The sequence below is a fragment of the Leptidea sinapis genome, chromosome 4, assembly GCF_905404315.1.
Source record: "Leptidea sinapis chromosome 4, ilLepSina1.1, whole genome shotgun sequence".
Taxonomy (NCBI): domain Eukaryota; kingdom Metazoa; phylum Arthropoda; class Insecta; order Lepidoptera; family Pieridae; genus Leptidea; species Leptidea sinapis.
This window is the reverse complement of record NC_066268.1, coordinates 3,464,400-3,482,504: the sequence shown is the minus strand read 5'-3', so window position 1 is coordinate 3,482,504 and position 18,105 is coordinate 3,464,400. Positions and strand designations below refer to the sequence as shown.

The 18,105-nt window shown below is 45.8% G+C and overlaps 1 protein-coding gene across 2 annotated transcripts in view; it reads left to right on the top strand.

Moving 5' to 3' along the window:
- The window catches only part of LOC126979682 (ankyrin-1-like), a 244,618-nt gene that overhangs the window by 129,105 nt on the left and 97,408 nt on the right, over positions 1-18,105 (top strand). For both annotated transcript variants that reach the window (XM_050829118.1, XM_050829117.1), the window contains exons 8-14: positions 141-287; positions 919-1,048; positions 5,732-5,931; positions 11,472-11,625; positions 12,870-13,103; positions 14,325-14,423; positions 17,558-17,686. In XM_050829118.1, coding sequence (XP_050685075.1) covers positions 141-287; positions 919-1,048; positions 5,732-5,931; positions 11,472-11,625; positions 12,870-13,103; positions 14,325-14,423; positions 17,558-17,686 — 1,093 coding nt within the window. The remainder of the gene's footprint in view (positions 1-140; positions 288-918; positions 1,049-5,731; positions 5,932-11,471; positions 11,626-12,869; positions 13,104-14,324; positions 14,424-17,557; positions 17,687-18,105) is intronic.

Genomic DNA, 18,105 nt, shown 5'->3' with positions numbered 1-18,105 from the left:
ATCATGGTATTTTCCTAGAATGACCGCACAAGGTAGCTATTGCATCCACAGCTTGGTGGAACGTCGAAGTAAGTTCCTTCAAACCCGCACTATGGAGGAACGCCTACGACAGATGCAAATTAACAACGTTTTTTTTACAGAATGGCCTGACACCGCTGCATATGTCGGTTCAGGGTGAACACGTGGAGACTGCTAAGGTGCTGCTGTTGGAGGGAGCGCCCATTGATGACGTCACGGTCGACTACCTCACAGCGCTGCATGTCGCCGCACACTGCGGTCACGTCAAGGTGACATTGCTTCAGTTGTCAATCTACCCCCACTACTGTGTCAGATCATAACTAAGTTTATGACATGAGTAGCTTTAAAGTGTCTATAGTCCCCTCGTAAGCCATTAACGTACTGTTAAACCTGCGGTAACTTTTGAATAGCTGACTACTCATTACTTCTCTTATACTACTCTCCCAAGATCGCCACGACGATCGGTCCTGCGCTGCCCTAATCCCTGGCGATCTTGTCCAGTCGTTGGCCATCTGGGGAAAACAGACCACAAGATGTGTTTGCTCAAATTTATATAAATTAATTTTTAAATTTTAATCGAATTCATTGAATATAGCTTCTTCCAGAAACTCCAAACCTTAAAGCAATGTTCGGAGGTTTCTCGGAGTGACCAAAAAATAATAATAATACAAAATGGAACTCTAACATAAAAATTAATGTAAATACTCAGTTACATGCACACGCGTTTTAATCATTTAAAAATGTGTATTTAAATTTGATTGCAATATCGCGATATCAATACAGTGATCTAGACACGTGATTAACGTTTAACAAAGGACTGACTGACGTGCTGTGTTTTGAGAGTACACGATGTATTAAGTATTATGTGTTGTTTGTAATGGTGCCCGTGTTATGTTCCAGGTAGCCAAGTTGTTACTAGACAGGAACGCAGACGCAAACGCACGAGCTTTGAACGGCTTCACACCGCTACACATTGCTTGCAAGAAGAACAGGCTCAAAGTGGTGGAACTGTTGCTCAAATATGGTGCTAGTGAGTATCGTGTATACAGGCTGTGAAACAACTACATCCTTAAAGTTGGGGTTGCAATTGGACCACCATTCTGAATATATTGGCTCTGAATATTTCACAAAATAAAAAATTATGTCATGCATATAATTTTAAGTTTTTTGCAATAATAAAATACTTTAATTAAAACGGTTATACCAATAATTATGAATCATAGCTTTCTAATTATCTCTTTAATCCCTAGAATTATAAAAAATTAACAAAAGCGGAAATGTATTTCGCCGCAACAGCATTAGCAACGATTAGTTTGGTTTTCGTCTTATTCTTATTATAAGATTCATTTCATAATATTGTAGTAACGAATTAGTACGGAGTCTTTGGTACAAAGACTAGAGGTGTTCGCAACGGCTATATATTGAAATCGGGATATAACGATACGCTATTTTTAAAACGCCTATTATTTTTTACGCTACAATATAATATTAGTTCACTTCGTTATGATTTATGACGCGTTTGATTATCGTTGCTATTTGTTACGGAATGTTGATGTATCGTGCGCTGTTAAATATTACTCTATACATTATTGTTGTGTGAGGTTTTAAAAGTGCTTACAAATTATGTACTTAATAAAAAAATTGAACTTTGCTTCGTACTTTTTATGCATGTATAAAAAGGACTGTCTTTTTTTTTTATATATGAGAGGGGGCAAACGGGCAAGAGGCTCACGGGATGGGGAGAGGTGAGGCAACCGCCCATGGACATCCGCAACAACAGGTGTGTCAAGAAATGCGTTGCCGGCCTTTAAAGTGGGAGTATGCTTTTTTCTTGAAGGTCCCTAAGTCGTATCTGTTCGAGAAGACCGCTGCCGATAGTTGATTACACAAAGTGACTGTGCGAGGTAAGAAATTTCGAACAAAACGCGCGGTTGTGGAAAGCCAGACGTCTACGTGATGCGGATGGTACTTTGCACGTAATGTCCGGTGGTGGAATTCGGCCGCTGGAATCAACCCAAACAGCTCCTCTGAGCACTCCCCGTGATAAATGCGGTAGAAGATGCAGAGAGAACCCACATCTCTACGCAATGCTAGAGAATCAAGCTGATCGGAGATTACTTGATCGTCGATGATTCGAGCCGCTCTTCGTTGTATGCGGTCAAATGGAAGAAGCTGGTACTGGGGAGCACCGGCCCAGAGGTGAGAACATAACTCCATGTGAGGCCGAATTTGCGCCTTATAAAGTTATAGGCGGTGGCTTTTAGTGAAGTACTGTCTCGCCTTACTGAGTACACCAAGCTTTTAAGAGGCCAGTTTGACCTTCTCTTCCAAGTGACCACGGAACTGAACGTCGCTCGATATATCGACGCCAAGTATGCCAAAACAGGCTGTGGCAGTTAGAGGAGTGATCTCGAATCGAGGGAATACGACAAAGGGAGACTTTTTAGTGGTGAACGCACAAACTTGTGTCTTCTTGGGGTTGAATTGGACAAAATTTTATCGGCCCCATTCCGAGACTTTGCAAAGCATAGTCTCGATTTCAGACACAAGTTTGTTCCGGTTCTCGTCGACGCTATCCCGGGACATGTTGGCACGGCCGGTATAGGAAGCATACCCTGTGCTGTCGTCTGCATACCAATGAATATTGCTGATTTGCAGCATATCATTGATATGCAGAAGAAACAGCGTAGGGGATAGCACACAGCCTTGCGGGACACCAGCGTTTATGGGTTTTAAGTCGGAGTATGCACCGTTGATAACAACCTTGATGTTCCGATCAGCCAAAAAGCTAGTGACCCATTTGCACAACTTCTCGGGAAGCCCATAGGATAGCAGTTTCGCTATAAGCGCTTTATGCCACACCCGATCGAAGGCCTTCGCTATGTCCAAACTCACCGCCAACGCCTCTCCCTTCGACTCAACCGCTTGCGCCCATTTATGCCGGATTTTTACCTCCGGCATATATGAATCGCACCGCGGAATATGCGGTGGTGGTGCACCTTGGTCATCCAGAGTCGAGTTGGACGCGAAGAGGGAGTCCAGGAGATCAGCTTTCTCTTTCGCGTCATGGGCCAGCGAGTCATCATCCCTGTGCAGTGGCGGAATGGCTGGCTGGCAGAAGCTTCCTTGGACAGCCTTGGCGATCGACCAGAACGCACGAGTTCCCGAGGGAAGGCGTGCAAGTCTCTCGCCAATTCTGCCAATGTGCTTCGACTTCGCGTCAGCAATAACTCTTTTGAAAGACCTGGAGGCATGATTGAAGTGTTTTTTAAGTTCGCTGGAATTCACATCCTTAGATACGACCGCATTGACCCAAGTCTGATAGCACTCCTGCTTTCGGCGAGAGGCCATTTTGCTGGAGCGGTCAAACCATGGATGGGACCTGCCACCGATAGGCACAGAGGAGGATGGAATGTAGAGTTCCATACCTTGCAGTACCACATCAGCAACAGCATCAGCAGCGGCATCTGGATCTCCCAGCGAAAAACAGATCTGCCTCCACGGGTAGGATGCTAAAAAGCACCGCATCTCGTCAGTGCCACACGCGGCGACAGCCTAAGAAGCGGGACCGTGTTAGGTGCGTGATCGGCACGGTGCTCCGGATCAGGCAGTGGTCCGACGATTCCAGAGGAGGGTCAACGGAAACTAGGTAGCCGTCCGGATGTGAGGTCAACAGAAGGTCCAACAGTGAAGGTGTATGATCTTGCACATCTGGGATTCGCGTTGGCGCAATAACCAATTGCGTCAGATCATATGCTAAGGCGAAGTCGTGAACAGATCTCCCTGCATGATCGGTGGTACGTGAGCCTAGCCATTCGGCGTGGTGGGCGTTAAAATCGCCAAGAAACACGATTTCTGCAGTAGGGATCTGCTCCAACACGGAATCTGTAGCCATTTGGATGTGTTTGAGGAGCTGGTCAGTCTCTGCGTTACCGCTATGAGACCTATGCAGGCATGCGTAGATTCGCAGATGGTCATCGCAGTCTACACGCGGCCAGATGGTGGATAGGTCCTGTCCTTCAAGAAAACTCAGGCGTCGAGAACAGACATCCTCCCTGACGTAAACGCACACGCCAGCCCGTGGTATAAAGGAGTGTTCCAAATTATACCCCGGGTAGGAAAGGTTAGATGAATCAGCCAGGGACGATATCTGTGTCTCGGTTAAAAAGAGCAGGGCCGGCTTCGCCGTCTCCAGGTGAAAGTGGACGGCATTTAAATTTGAGCGAAGCCCCCTGAAGTTGCAAAAGTCCACAGCGAGTGTGGAAGAGGGTGGTTTGAGCCTCCTGCTCTGTTTGCCCCGAGTCAGCGCAGATTTCCCCCTCCAGAATACGCGGGGCAGCCTGGGCAACCACTGTTAGGTACAGGCCCTAATTGTGGACGCCCAGGGACGGATTCTCCAGGGCTGCATAGCCTGGTACCGTCCTGGAGAAGTCTATTTTTAGTCCGTGCTGCCATTTTTATTTGGGAGGGAGGGTGTAGGCCTCCGAATACTAATTAAATACGACATACGAAGTGAAGTAAGCCGCAAGGTTGTTATATCCGATATGATTTAATATTTATTGAAACAAACAAAATAATCTAACGCGTTGCATATCCAATCAAAATATATTCATTTGCCTAATATATTTCCAATTACAACTGGTCTTTTATTTGAATATAAACTTAGTGCAGTCCTCTTTAAGCATAATTTTGCAGGTGACAAAAATAGCGTATCGCATGAATTATACATAACTTTCATTTGATTTTAGTTGTTATGCAGTAATCTTAGAGAATAATTTGGCAGGTGACAAGAATCGCGTATCACATAAAATATATTAAATAAAGCTTGTTAGCTTTAATAAATAATAGGTGATATGACTATAAATATATATTAAATTATTTTATCAGCTATCTAATTAACGAACACCTATAACAAAAAAATCACTTATTCTTAAGATTTTGATAAGAATAAATAATAGTTAAAAAAACCTAAAAAGCACGCTTTATATAAAATTGAACTAAAAAATAGAAAGTAAATTTAAATTGAAAATAGTGTAAATAATTTATATTTTATTGTAAAAAATAGCGTGGGATGCTTTTTAAGATATTATTAAAATAATAATTCTTCTACACCCCACCTGCCTTATCGGCTATAAATGAAAATTATATAAATTAACAAAAATCATATTTTGCAAATTGAAAAATTGAATAATTTTATCAAATTAGTGTAATGACATTGGTCCTTGATAAATCTACAAAGTTTGAAGGAAATCTAGCCGTTTAAAGTGGGTCCAAATCGCGCCCAAATAAGTCGGTTACAAACATACAAACATACATATTTACATAGGTGAAGCTAATATAAAGCGTATAAAAATGGGACAAACTATATGAATTTTTTGTTTGATATCAATCCATGACAGTGTGCAAAGTTTTAAATGAATCCGAGGTTTTGAATGGGTCGAAAATCACGTTAAACGATTCCGTTACATACAAACAAACATACCGAGTAATCACCGCGGCCCATTCTCTGTTGGAACACCAAAGAAATCACAAGAACATTGCCGATCTTATAAAGTGTCGAAGAAACGAACATAATTAATTCAAAAACCGAAACATTAGAACGGGGCGGGCGAGGGTCGAACCCGGGGCTCCGTTGCGACACAGTCGATAATCACTGGTCCTTGGTAAGTGTGCAATGTTTCAATTGAGTACCATGTCAGTATATGTATTGCAGGCAAGTCGTCGACGACGGAGTCGGGCCTGACGCCGTTGCACGTGGCGTCGTTCATGGGCTGCATGAACATCGCGCTGGTGCTGGTGGGGGGCGGGGCCGACGCCGACGCGGCCACGGCGCGGGGTGAGACGCCGCTGCACCTGGCGGCCCGCGCGCACCAGACAGACCTGGTGCGGGTGCTGCTGCGGAACAACGCTAAGGTGGGGGGATGTATTACATAACATGAACATGGTGCTGGAGCGGGCGGGGCCGACGCCGACGCGGCCACGGCGCGGGGCGAGACGCCGCTGCACCTGGCGGCCCGCGCGCACCAGACAGACCTGGTGCGGGTGCTGCTGCGGAACAACGCTAAGGTGGGGGGATGTATTACATAACATGAACATGGTGCTGGAGCGGGCGGGGCCGACGCCGACGCGGCCACGGCGCGGGGCGAGACGCCGCTGCACCTGGCGGCCCGCGCGCACCAGACAGACCTGGTGCGGGTGCTGCTGCGGAACAACGCTAAGGTGGGGGGATGTATTACATAACATGAACATGGTGCTGGAGCGGGCGGGGCCGACGCCGACGCGGCCACGGCGCGGGGCGAGACGCCGCTGCACCTGGCGGCCCGCGCGCACCAGACAGACCTGGTGCGGGTGCTGCTGCGGAACAACGCTAAGGTGGGGGGATGTATTACATAACATGAACATGGTGCTGGAGCGGGCGGGGCCGACGCCGACGCGGCCACGGCGCGGGGCGAGACGCCGCTGCACCTGGCGGCCCGCGCGCACCAGACAGACCTGGTGCGGGTGCTGCTGCGGAACAACGCTAAGGTGGGGGGATGTATTACATAACATGAACATGGTGCTGGAGCGGGCGGGGCCGACGCCGACGCGGCCACGGCGCGGGGCGAGACGCCGCTGCACCTGGCGGCCCGCGCGCACCAGACAGACCTGGTGCGGGTGCTGCTGCGGAACAACGCTAAGGTGGGGGGATGTATTACATAACATGAACATGGTGCTGGAGCGGGCGGGGCCGACGCCGACGCGGCCACGGCGCGGGGCGAGACGCCGCTGCACCTGGCGGCCCGCGCGCACCAGACAGACCTGGTGCGGGTGCTGCTGCGGAACAACGCTAAGGTGGGGGGATGTATTACATAACATGAACATGGTGCTGGAGCGGGCGGGGCCGACGCCGACGCGGCCACGGCGCGGGGCGAGACGCCGCTGCACCTGGCGGCCCGCGCGCACCAGACAGACCTGGTGCGGGTGCTGCTGCGGAACAACGCTAAGGTGGGGGGATGTATTACATAACATGAACATGGTGCTGGAGCGGGCGGGGCCGACGCCGACGCGGCCACGGCGCGGGGCGAGACGCCGCTGCACCTGGCGGCCCGCGCGCACCAGACAGACCTGGTGCGGGTGCTGCTGCGGAACAACGCTAAGGTGGGGGGATGTATTACATAACATGAACATGGTGCTGGAGCGGGCGGGGACGCGGCCACGGCGCGGGGCGAGACGCCGCTGCACCTGGCGGCCCGCGCGCACCAGACAGACCTGGTGCGGGTGCTGCTGCGGAACAACGCTAAGGTGGGGGGATGTATTACATAACATGAACATGGTGCTGGAGCGGGCGGGGCCGACGCCGACGCGGCCACGGCGCGGGGCGAGACGCCGCTGCACCTGGCGGCCCGCGCGCACCAGACAGACCTGGTGCGGGTGCTGCTGCGGAACAACGCTAAGGTGGGGGGATGTATTACATAACATGAACATGGTGCTGGAGCGGGCGGGGACGCGGCCACGGCGCGGGGCGAGACGCCGCTGCACCTGGCGGCCCGCGCGCACCAGACAGACCTGGTGCGGGTGCTGCTGCGGAACAACGCTAAGGTGGGGGGATGTATTACATAACATGAACATGGTGCTGGAGCGGGCGGGGCCGACGCCGACGCGGCCACGGCGCGGGGCGAGACGCCGCTGCACCTGGCGGCCCGCGCGCACCAGACAGACCTGGTGCGGGTGCTGCTGCGGAACAACGCTAAGGTGGGGGGATGTATTACATAACATGAACATGGTGCTGGAGCGGGCGGGGACGCGGCCACGGCGCGGGGCGAGACGCCGCTGCACCTGGCGGCCCGCGCGCACCAGACAGACCTGGTGCGGGTGCTGCTGCGGAACAACGCTAAGGTGGGGGGATGTATTACATAACATGAACATGGTGCTGGAGCGGGCGGGGCCGACGCCGACGCGGCCACGGCGCGGGGCGAGACGCCGCTGCACCTGGCGGCCCGCGCGCACCAGACAGACCTGGTGCGGGTGCTGCTGCGGAACAACGCTAAGGTGGGGGGATGTATTACATAACATGAACATGGTGCTGGAGCGGGCGGGGCCGACGCCGACGCGGCCACGGCGCGGGGCGAGACGCCGCTGCACCTGGCGGCCCGCGCGCACCAGACAGACCTGGTGCGGGTGCTGCTGCGGAACAACGCTAAGGTGGGGGGATGTATTACATAACATGAACATGGTGCTGGAGCGGGCGGGGCCGACGCCGACGCGGCCACGGCGCGGGGCGAGACGCCGCTGCACCTGGCGGCCCGCGCGCACCAGACAGACCTGGTGCGGGTGCTGCTGCGGAACAACGCTAAGGTGGGGGGATGTATTACATAACATGAACATGGTGCTGGAGCGGGCGGGGACGCGGCCACGGCGCGGGGCGAGACGCCGCTGCACCTGGCGGCCCGCGCGCACCAGACAGACCTGGTGCGGGTGCTGCTGCGGAACAACGCTAAGGTGGGGGGATGTATTACATAACATGAACATGGTGCTGGAGCGGGCGGGGCCGACGCCGACGCGGCCACGGCGCGGGGCGAGACGCCGCTGCACCTGGCGGCCCGCGCGCACCAGACAGACCTGGTGCGGGTGCTGCTGCGGAACAACGCTAAGGTGGGGGGATGTATTACATAACATGAACATGGTGCTGGAGCGGGCGGGGACGCGGCCACGGCGCGGGGCGAGACGCCGCTGCACCTGGCGGCCCGCGCGCACCAGACAGACCTGGTGCGGGTGCTGCTGCGGAACAACGCTAAGGTGGGGGGATGTATTACATAACATGAACATGGTGCTGGAGCGGGCGGGGCCGACGCCGACGCGGCCACGGCGCGGGGCGAGACGCCGCTGCACCTGGCGGCCCGCGCGCACCAGACAGACCTGGTGCGGGTGCTGCTGCGGAACAACGCTAAGGTGGGGGGATGTATTACATAACATGAACATGGTGCTGGAGCGGGCGGGGACGCGGCCACGGCGCGGGGCGAGACGCCGCTGCACCTGGCGGCCCGCGCGCACCAGACAGACCTGGTGCGGGTGCTGCTGCGGAACAACGCTAAGGTGGGGGGATGTATTACATAACATGAACATGGTGCTGGAGCGGGCGGGGCCGACGCCGACGCGGCCACGGCGCGGGGCGAGACGCCGCTGCACCTGGCGGCCCGCGCGCACCAGACAGACCTGGTGCGGGTGCTGCTGCGGAACAACGCTAAGGTGGGGGGATGTATTACATAACATGAACATGGTGCTGGAGCGGGCGGGGACGCGGCCACGGCGCGGGGCGAGACGCCGCTGCACCTGGCGGCCCGCGCGCACCAGACAGACCTGGTGCGGGTGCTGCTGCGGAACAACGCTAAGGTGGGGGGATGTATTACATAACATGAACATGGTGCTGGAGCGGGCGGGGCCGACGCCGACGCGGCCACGGCGCGGGGCGAGACGCCGCTGCACCTGGCGGCCCGCGCGCACCAGACAGACCTGGTGCGGGTGCTGCTGCGGAACAACGCTAAGGTGGGGGGATGTATTACATAACATGAACATGGTGCTGGAGCGGGCGGGGACGCGGCCACGGCGCGGGGCGAGACGCCGCTGCACCTGGCGGCCCGCGCGCACCAGACAGACCTGGTGCGGGTGCTGCTGCGGAACAACGCTAAGGTGGGGGGATGTATTACATAACATGAACATGGTGCTGGAGCGGGCGGGGACGCGGCCACGGCGCGGGGCGAGACGCCGCTGCACCTGGCGGCCCGCGCGCACCAGACAGACCTGGTGCGGGTGCTGCTGCGGAACAACGCTAAGGTGGGGGGATGTATTACATAACATGAACATGGTGCTGGAGCGGGCGGGGACGCGGCCACGGCGCGGGACATTTACTTTTTTGGCTTACTCTTGTAAGGCATTGACTATATTTTAATGTTTAAGTATGTAAATATATATAAAGAAATTTCCACCTATGTATGGACTCATCACAATACATCTGGAACCATAAAGCGTAGGCGTTTGGAATTTAGTAGGTATATATTAATAATAATAAAATATATAATATAATCATAATCAGTGGCGTAGCTAGGTAGCCAAAGGCCCTGGGGCAAATTAAAAACGGAGCCCCACTTCTATGTAAACTCATTAGGTTTTAAAATATGCAATATACAAACACTTCAAAAAAACTAAGCTACTTAAGCTCTTTTTTGTGCACTGCAGGACAGGTAATAAAAATATTAAACAGTAACAACATATATTACAATTAATACTTGGAGTAGGTTTGGCAATCGAAATTGAGAAGATTCAAGGGTTTATTATATAAAGGTCGGGCCTACCAACTGACTTAATAACAATTATATTTACAAATTTTTCCTAGCTTTAGTTTTCGCAAAAGTGGCAATGACTTAAATCCAGGCTTGATGCGGTTTTGTTTTCAATTGAAAACAAAACCGCAGCAATTGTTAGCAATTGCTATTAGCGATAAATGTTGCAGTCGAGTTTGACCCATGTTATTTTTTAATATTTTTTTATTCGCATATATATTTGCTTATTATTTCCTTAAATAATTGGTGAACAGTCCATGCTTAAATTAGTTGAGGTAGAACTAATTAATAAATTGAAGTCAAAAACTAGGGCCTACAATATTAATATTAAATATTGTACCTACTGCAGGTGATTTGTATTTTTGCACGATATTTTGCGTTATACAATGAGCTGTAGCCGAAATCTATAGATTTGATACGATTTATTGACTTAAAGGACATCAGTGTGAGTGGTAAAATCAAATAAAATTGAACCAGTATATTGACCAGTACAAAAAAGTTTATAGACATTAGCTTACTTACTCCTTATACAGCATTAATTTTTAAAACGTTCTTGAAAAAAGAATCTTAATTCGAATTCACAATAAAACGCACGTATCACTATCCGTCAAATTGACAGTACTGCCAACCTACTGAAAGAATTTAGAGGAATTCCCCAGGCATAACTTTTGAATTTCTCTCAACTGAGTTGACATGATTAAAGTGGGTTTGCAACCTGTCATATTTATTTTGAAAACGGGAGAAATTTCCAAAACTTCTGTTCGATGGAGATTTCTGGTAAGGGTTCGAGGGCCCCGGGGCACTGCCCCGCCTAGCCCCTACGTAGCTACGCTACTGATCATAATAATAATAATAGAATTATTTCTCAGAGCCCGCAAGTTTTTTATCATTTTCAGAACAATGAACGTTGGGTCAGCTATAATTATATTTTTTATTATTTTCTAAATATAAAGTATTACGATTATGAAATCCAATGAACCAATTGCTTTCTATAACTCATTTTGGTCGCCTGGAAGAGATCGCTTCTATTGATAAGATTACGAATCAGAGTGTATATAATCAGCCTACACAATAAACTGTCTATCTACCTTAAACCTCTGAGGAAAACTCTCTAAAGTCTAAACTCTCCTTCCTCAGGTGGAAGCTCGCGCCCGAGACGAACAAACTCCTCTCCACGTTGCCGCGCGACTCGGTCACGCTGATATTGCTGCTCTGTTGCTGCAACATGGCGCCGATGTTGCCGCCACAACCAAGGACAAGTATTCACCGCTACATATTGCTGCTAAAGAGGGTGAGTATTTGCAAACAGACAATGTGAGGTGGTAGGAAACAAATGGACACCTGAACAAAGTATAGTAATAGAACACTACTTCAACTTCATACTAAAGCGCTAGATCGACGCACGCACGCAAACGCATGATTTACACGGCCGCAAAGCAATCTTGGGAAGACAAAACTATTGAGCGCCATGTACGAGTGCCGGACGCTGCCGAGACTGGTCGCTGTCCGGTTTTGAATTAGCTGTGTCGCGTCGTCCGCGCAGTCAATCTTTTTGTTTGTACCGACCCTAGCGCTCCGCTCAGACGTAGATATAACTTTCATGGAACCGTTGAGTTACATTACTGTATTAATTACTTGTATTGTTCCCAAGTTATCACGGTTTGCATACACTTTAGCTGATAGCTGCTTTCGTAAAGTGGATGTGTGAGGAGAGTGTTTCATGTGAAATGCACAGTTGTGAAACGGAAAACATTTTACCAATTTAAATTTCAATCAATAATATAAATTAAATTATATTGTTACTGCTGCCAGACGTGTTTTTGCCGTCAAATAGTGGTGTATTATATTACTGTTGGGTTCCTTTATGGAGGGTTTAAGTAACATGCACATAACATATTCTGTCACTTTGGTGACAGATTAATTACTATTACGCAATTGATTGCCTCCAGATCAGTTATATCATCATCTGGTTATGGAGATGATGCTAACTTTAGGATATCACGTGCTCGTATTTTCAGCAATAAAATATTTAAAATAATCATTTTCATTTTCTGATTGACATGAAATTTGCCTGTGTAGAGCTCAGATCCCGAGGACCAACGGGAAACCTTATACTAGGATTCAGCTTTCCTTACGTCTGCCTGTATGTATGTTAGCAGGCTGCCATAAAAAACATCAGTAATGACAGCGGAAATTTTGACATAAAATTAAAAATATGGATCCCAAAATGGCAGCCATACAAAACTCAATTAACACAAGAGACTCGTGCCAGCATTTGACGAGTCAACAACTCGTGAGGATGACTCCTGTAGAGGCGAAACATGTGTCGAATTGATTGAAGACGAACCTTAGTGGAATGAACACTGAAGAAGACCACAGCATTTGGATAACTGTGGATTACCGCAAAATAACGGCAAATTCAATAAATTTCCCACAAGTTTTCAATTACATAAACACTTAAGAGTACATAGTGTTCATATGGAACCCTTTGTGTGGAGGTTCGACTCGCACTTAACTCTTTTTATATAATTACAGGGAAAGAAGAGGTAGCATCTATACTGCTCGACTACAACGCGCCTATCGAAGCGGAGACTCGGAAAGGTTTCACCCCCCTGCACCTGGCCGCCAAGTACGGAGACATGGGCGTGGCCCGTCTGCTGCTGGCCAGGGGCGCGCAACCCGGCCCGCCGGGCTGCGGCCACGTCACGCCGCTCCACATGGCCACGTACTACGGACATCCCGACATCGCGCTGCTGTTGCTGGACAGAGGTACACACCTCTATGACTGGTGCCCGTTACAGCTATGTGATACGGCAACCGATGTGGTGGTGAGACCAGCTCGGACGATCATGACTCGTATAAACAAAATAAAATTAGCTCACGGAAACCACGATGACAAACTTACTTACTTACAAGGAACTTTCTTCTTGAGGAACGAGCTTCCTTGTGCGGTGTTTCCAGAACGATATGGGTACCTTCAAAAGAAGCGCGTACAGCTTTCTAAAAGGCCGGAAACAGTCCTGTTATTCCTCTGGTGTTACAAGAGAATGTGTGGCGGTGAACACATAACATCAGGTGACCCGTACGCTCGTTTGTCCGCCTGTCTCATATTAAAGGTCTAAAAATTTTCACAACGTCTGCCACTCTAGGCTAAGTAGGGTATATAAACGGAACACAGCCACAGCAATTATGAAAAAAAAAAACTTCTTACACATTAAGGTACAAGCTGAATTATTTATAAGTAGCTAGCTAGCTTGAATTTGAAAAAATAAGATAAACACTGATATTTCAAATAATTTTGACAATTTCGCTTTGTATGAGGATGAACTGTTGCGAACTAGCGTTTTATTGAACATGGCCTGAACTATTTCGAGAAGAGGATGGTACGGCTGTGCCGCTTATTTTTGCTTGACTTGGCGGAGGCACTACAGATCAAAATACAAAAATTAAAATAACAAAATAGGAGGCTTTCCTGATGGAAACTGAAAACCAGCTGTCCAATACCAGAGATCATGAGAGGCGTTACAGGATTTTGAGATGGGATAACATACGTTCTGGACTGGAAGGGCTCTAGGTCGTATCAGTTGGGGAATACAGCAGCCGGCAAATGATTCTACAAAGTGGCTGTACGAGGCAGAAAGTTGCGAGTGAATGTCGCTATTGTGAAATGTCAGACATTAATGCGGGCGGTATTGTTGTGATTGGGCTTGAGTCACAACAGATAATTCATGCGTCTAGATAGACTATGGCAGCCTCTACTACACCCTAATACAAAGTGACTAACAGATCTCGAGTGTAAGACGTAGCTGTCAAGCACACTAAAGTGATAATCCTGGCCTGTTGCCATGCGGTGTCTAACAACAAGAGGCTTAATCTTGATGTATATAGATTATCTCAGGCCTAGATAATATATATACAAAGCATAATACATGCTTAAACTCTAAACATTTAGGTATTACTGAGTCTAAATAATATATTTTTGTTATAAAGGTGCGTCTCCACACTCATTGGCTAAGAACGGCCACTCAGCGCTGCACATCGCTTGTAGAAACAACCACCCTGATATTGCCTTTGCGTTGCTCGAACATGGTAAGTCATTACAATTTAATATGTGTATAGTATTTTATGCAACAGTTTTACTAGAAGGGTAAAAAATCGGGAGTGGTGTGGGTTCATTATGATGAATGACGACACTGGCGTTTTTTACCTAGTTATACAACGTCGCTTACAATATTTTTTAAGGTCTAGATATTATTAAATTAAACAAACAAAAACCACAAGTTTTTGAGTTGCCGCTTAAATTGGCGGTAAATGTTTTCTAAATACATAAGTACTTATCTCTGGTGAGTTGTTTTATTATTACTTCAAGGAATGGCAATGTTGCACTCATACAGCTGACGCGGGGATAGTGAACTATGCTGTACCTACCAGCATCTTGGCAAATTAACTTAAAAAGTTTTTTCTTAAGTTGACATTAAAATGATTAGCCTAATGATTTAAACATGGAAATAATATCTGTGTTATATAGGATGTACTACGTATTAACCAATGATATTTAAAAATATAGAGAGGTTACCTAGACAACATTCGGTGTTTATAAATGATACACTAACGCACACATGAATAATTTAACATTGCAATAGCACACTACATTACGATTATATGTCAAAGAAGGATAGTGAATGTATTTATCGCAAGCGAAAAAGAGATAAATCTAATTTGCAAATTGCTTCATATTTTGAATCATCATCCATCATATATGATTTTATAAAAAATAATTTTATATAATATACCTAATAAAGTGTCATTGATTTTATAAAAAATAATTTTATATTAATTATAGTACTTATATAGCCACATCGATGATATCAATTATGTGTACATAAAATAATGAAAAATATACAGACATAACAAAATAAAACTGAAATTTATTTACAGTAAGGGTCCCATTTTTACAATTTTACTAACGACGGCTCCCAAAAAGTTTTAAGTTTACAATTATTATTTTTTGAATCTTATATTATTGATGAATGTCTTATTGTTGAGTTTTTATTACAATAAGATAATAGGAGAAGAATAAAATAATCCATTGATTCTTCTTCAGTTAGCAAGGGATATACCGAAAGGGACAGTGTTACTGAAAAAAAGTCCTACGTAAGCAAATAGTCTACGTCCGCTACCTACCCTAAAACTTGTTTTTATAGTTTGATAGTTCAGCTACCTATATACGCACTTGTTTGTTATCACATTTCGTATTATACTGGAACAACGCTTTTTTTACATAACTTCCCAAAAATATATACCACCTCGATCATCCCGAAACAGACAGCATCAATATTTCGCCATTTCTGTACGTTAATCTATGTCTACACGCGAGACTTGAGTCACTTTGCGGCATTCGGCTTGACTCGGCTTGTTGGCGATCGGCGATGTCATGGCGTCATATTTATTTTGTTAGAGAATTAATGAAATCAAATAAAATGTTATAATCAATTTCTTAACTGTGGTATGTTAATCTATGATTTCTTTTTACTTTCGTAATTACTGCATCTTCCTATAACACAAGTCGGCATTTTAATGATGTACCTATATTAAATTGTAAGCAATTCTGTCAACAACAAACGCGTGCGTACCGTTTTCGTATCGAGAGAGCGACTACGACCATAGGAACCAATTGACTCCATTTAGGCGAATGATTTTCGGCGCGCTAGTGACATATCTACCTCTTTCAATACTATAATATCATTGGTATTAACTAATATTTCTATAAACCTACCAATTACCACACTTAATCGAGATTTAGTCACACATCAAAAAAACTATGCTTTTTGGCGACATTAAATACTCAATAAAGTATCTTCTAATATAAGTGATCGTGACTGTATAAATAACAGATAAAAGTAGAGGAACAGAAAAATTTTATTTTTGTAATACATCCGACGCACAGTGGTATAGTTAACACAGTTAGATGCTTCTGTTATGATTTTTTCATGATAAAAAAAACCAAGATCTGTTTCATAGTGAGGAAACATGTTAATAACAACGACAGCTAGCGAATTCTTGAGCAACGAAAAGGTAAATGATCACTTCTAGCCAAACACCCTTACAACCTTGCTAACCTTCATGGAACACTTGAATTTCTGGAATTAAAGACTTTTTAAATTGCATTTAGCATTTTCGAGAGGAGACACTCACATGATACTATGTAAAAGTTGAGTCAATAGAGAAATGAATCTATAAAATATTTCTCACTCACAACCATAAACACCAATGTGTTTATACTCACACACGCGGTAGAACTGTGTGCAAAACAATCGGTAGGAATGAATGACACAAATAATTGATGTTAAATATGAATCACTTTATTAAGGTCATCGAAAAGTGCAATTTTAATCGAATGCTGCTAGTATTTTTTTTTGCTAACTGTACTGCTATCATTGCAAGTATAAGAAGTTGCGTTTTGGACTTGTGATTAGGTTTTTAATTTGATTTAATTCACTAGCCAAGGAAGGTCTGCCTTGTTGTCCGAAAAATATTTGAATAATAATACTTTAAATATTATTATTGACGTCAGTTGATCTCTACGTCCGCGTCGGTATGGACACACAATGTAGAAAAATTTACCCAGTAGAGAAGTCAGAAGTCTTTGAATTGGTGTCTTTCAGAGACATCAGAGATACTTGGAACTTTAGATAAATTATGATTTATTAAATTTAAATAGTTAAAGTCAAATAAACTTTATTTAATTAGGCTTAAATTAATATTTTTGTTTTAAATAACTAAATATTATGTTCTATATAACCATATTATGTTCGTAAAAGCATAGCTCTCGAGAAAAATATACAAGAAACTGAACGGCCATTTTTTTCAATGAAATAGAGTATTTTACAATTGCTGTAACATACAAAACAAATTAGTTTGTAAAGTGCTGCATTCAATATGTGATACTGTTTAAATAATATCAAATATTTCATAAAAAGTAATAAATAATAAACTGTATAAATATAAATTATTGTATATTGGATTCATCTACCTTTAGAGCTTGGGATTCATTGTTTGGGATGATTGTGACGTGACCAGGATGGTCGTGATAACTGTCATAATTAGTAATCGCATTCAACAAAATACAATGAATTATTAACTATAGCAGGTGGTAGATTATTAACTAATGTTTTGTTATTTATTACCTACACTAAGTAATGACAACACATGTTTGGTTGCAGATGCGGACCCCAGTGTCAAATCTAAGGCTGGGTTCACACCGCTGCACATGGCGGCGCAGGAAGGTCACGAGGACTGCGTAGAGATGCTCATCGAAAGGGGATCTGACGTCAATGTGCCCGCCAACAATGGTAACTTTTGTTTTCTGTCAATTAAAATTTTGAAAAGTTTGGGCAAATTGAAAATTATGTGCGTATGTGCTGAATATATTTATTTAAGTTGTTATATCGGCACGTTAGAAAAAAAAATATCAGAGTGAATTTTTAAGAATACGCGCGGACACCGTCGCTCAATTTCGACACCCTGCCGTTAGCTGCATCTGTTTCATACTTCAGTTTGGTACTATAAGCCTCATGTAACTCATATTATGTCAACTGAACCACAAGCAATGGACGAGAATTAAATAACTTTCAATATGTATAAATTGTAAAAAATAAATAAATTTATTTTTTCTAAATGTTTATAAATAATTTAATGATATTTGAATAAATGTTATTTTTTAAATGTATTAATTATCTTTGTGTATTGCAAAATGTTTATTTTCTAAACT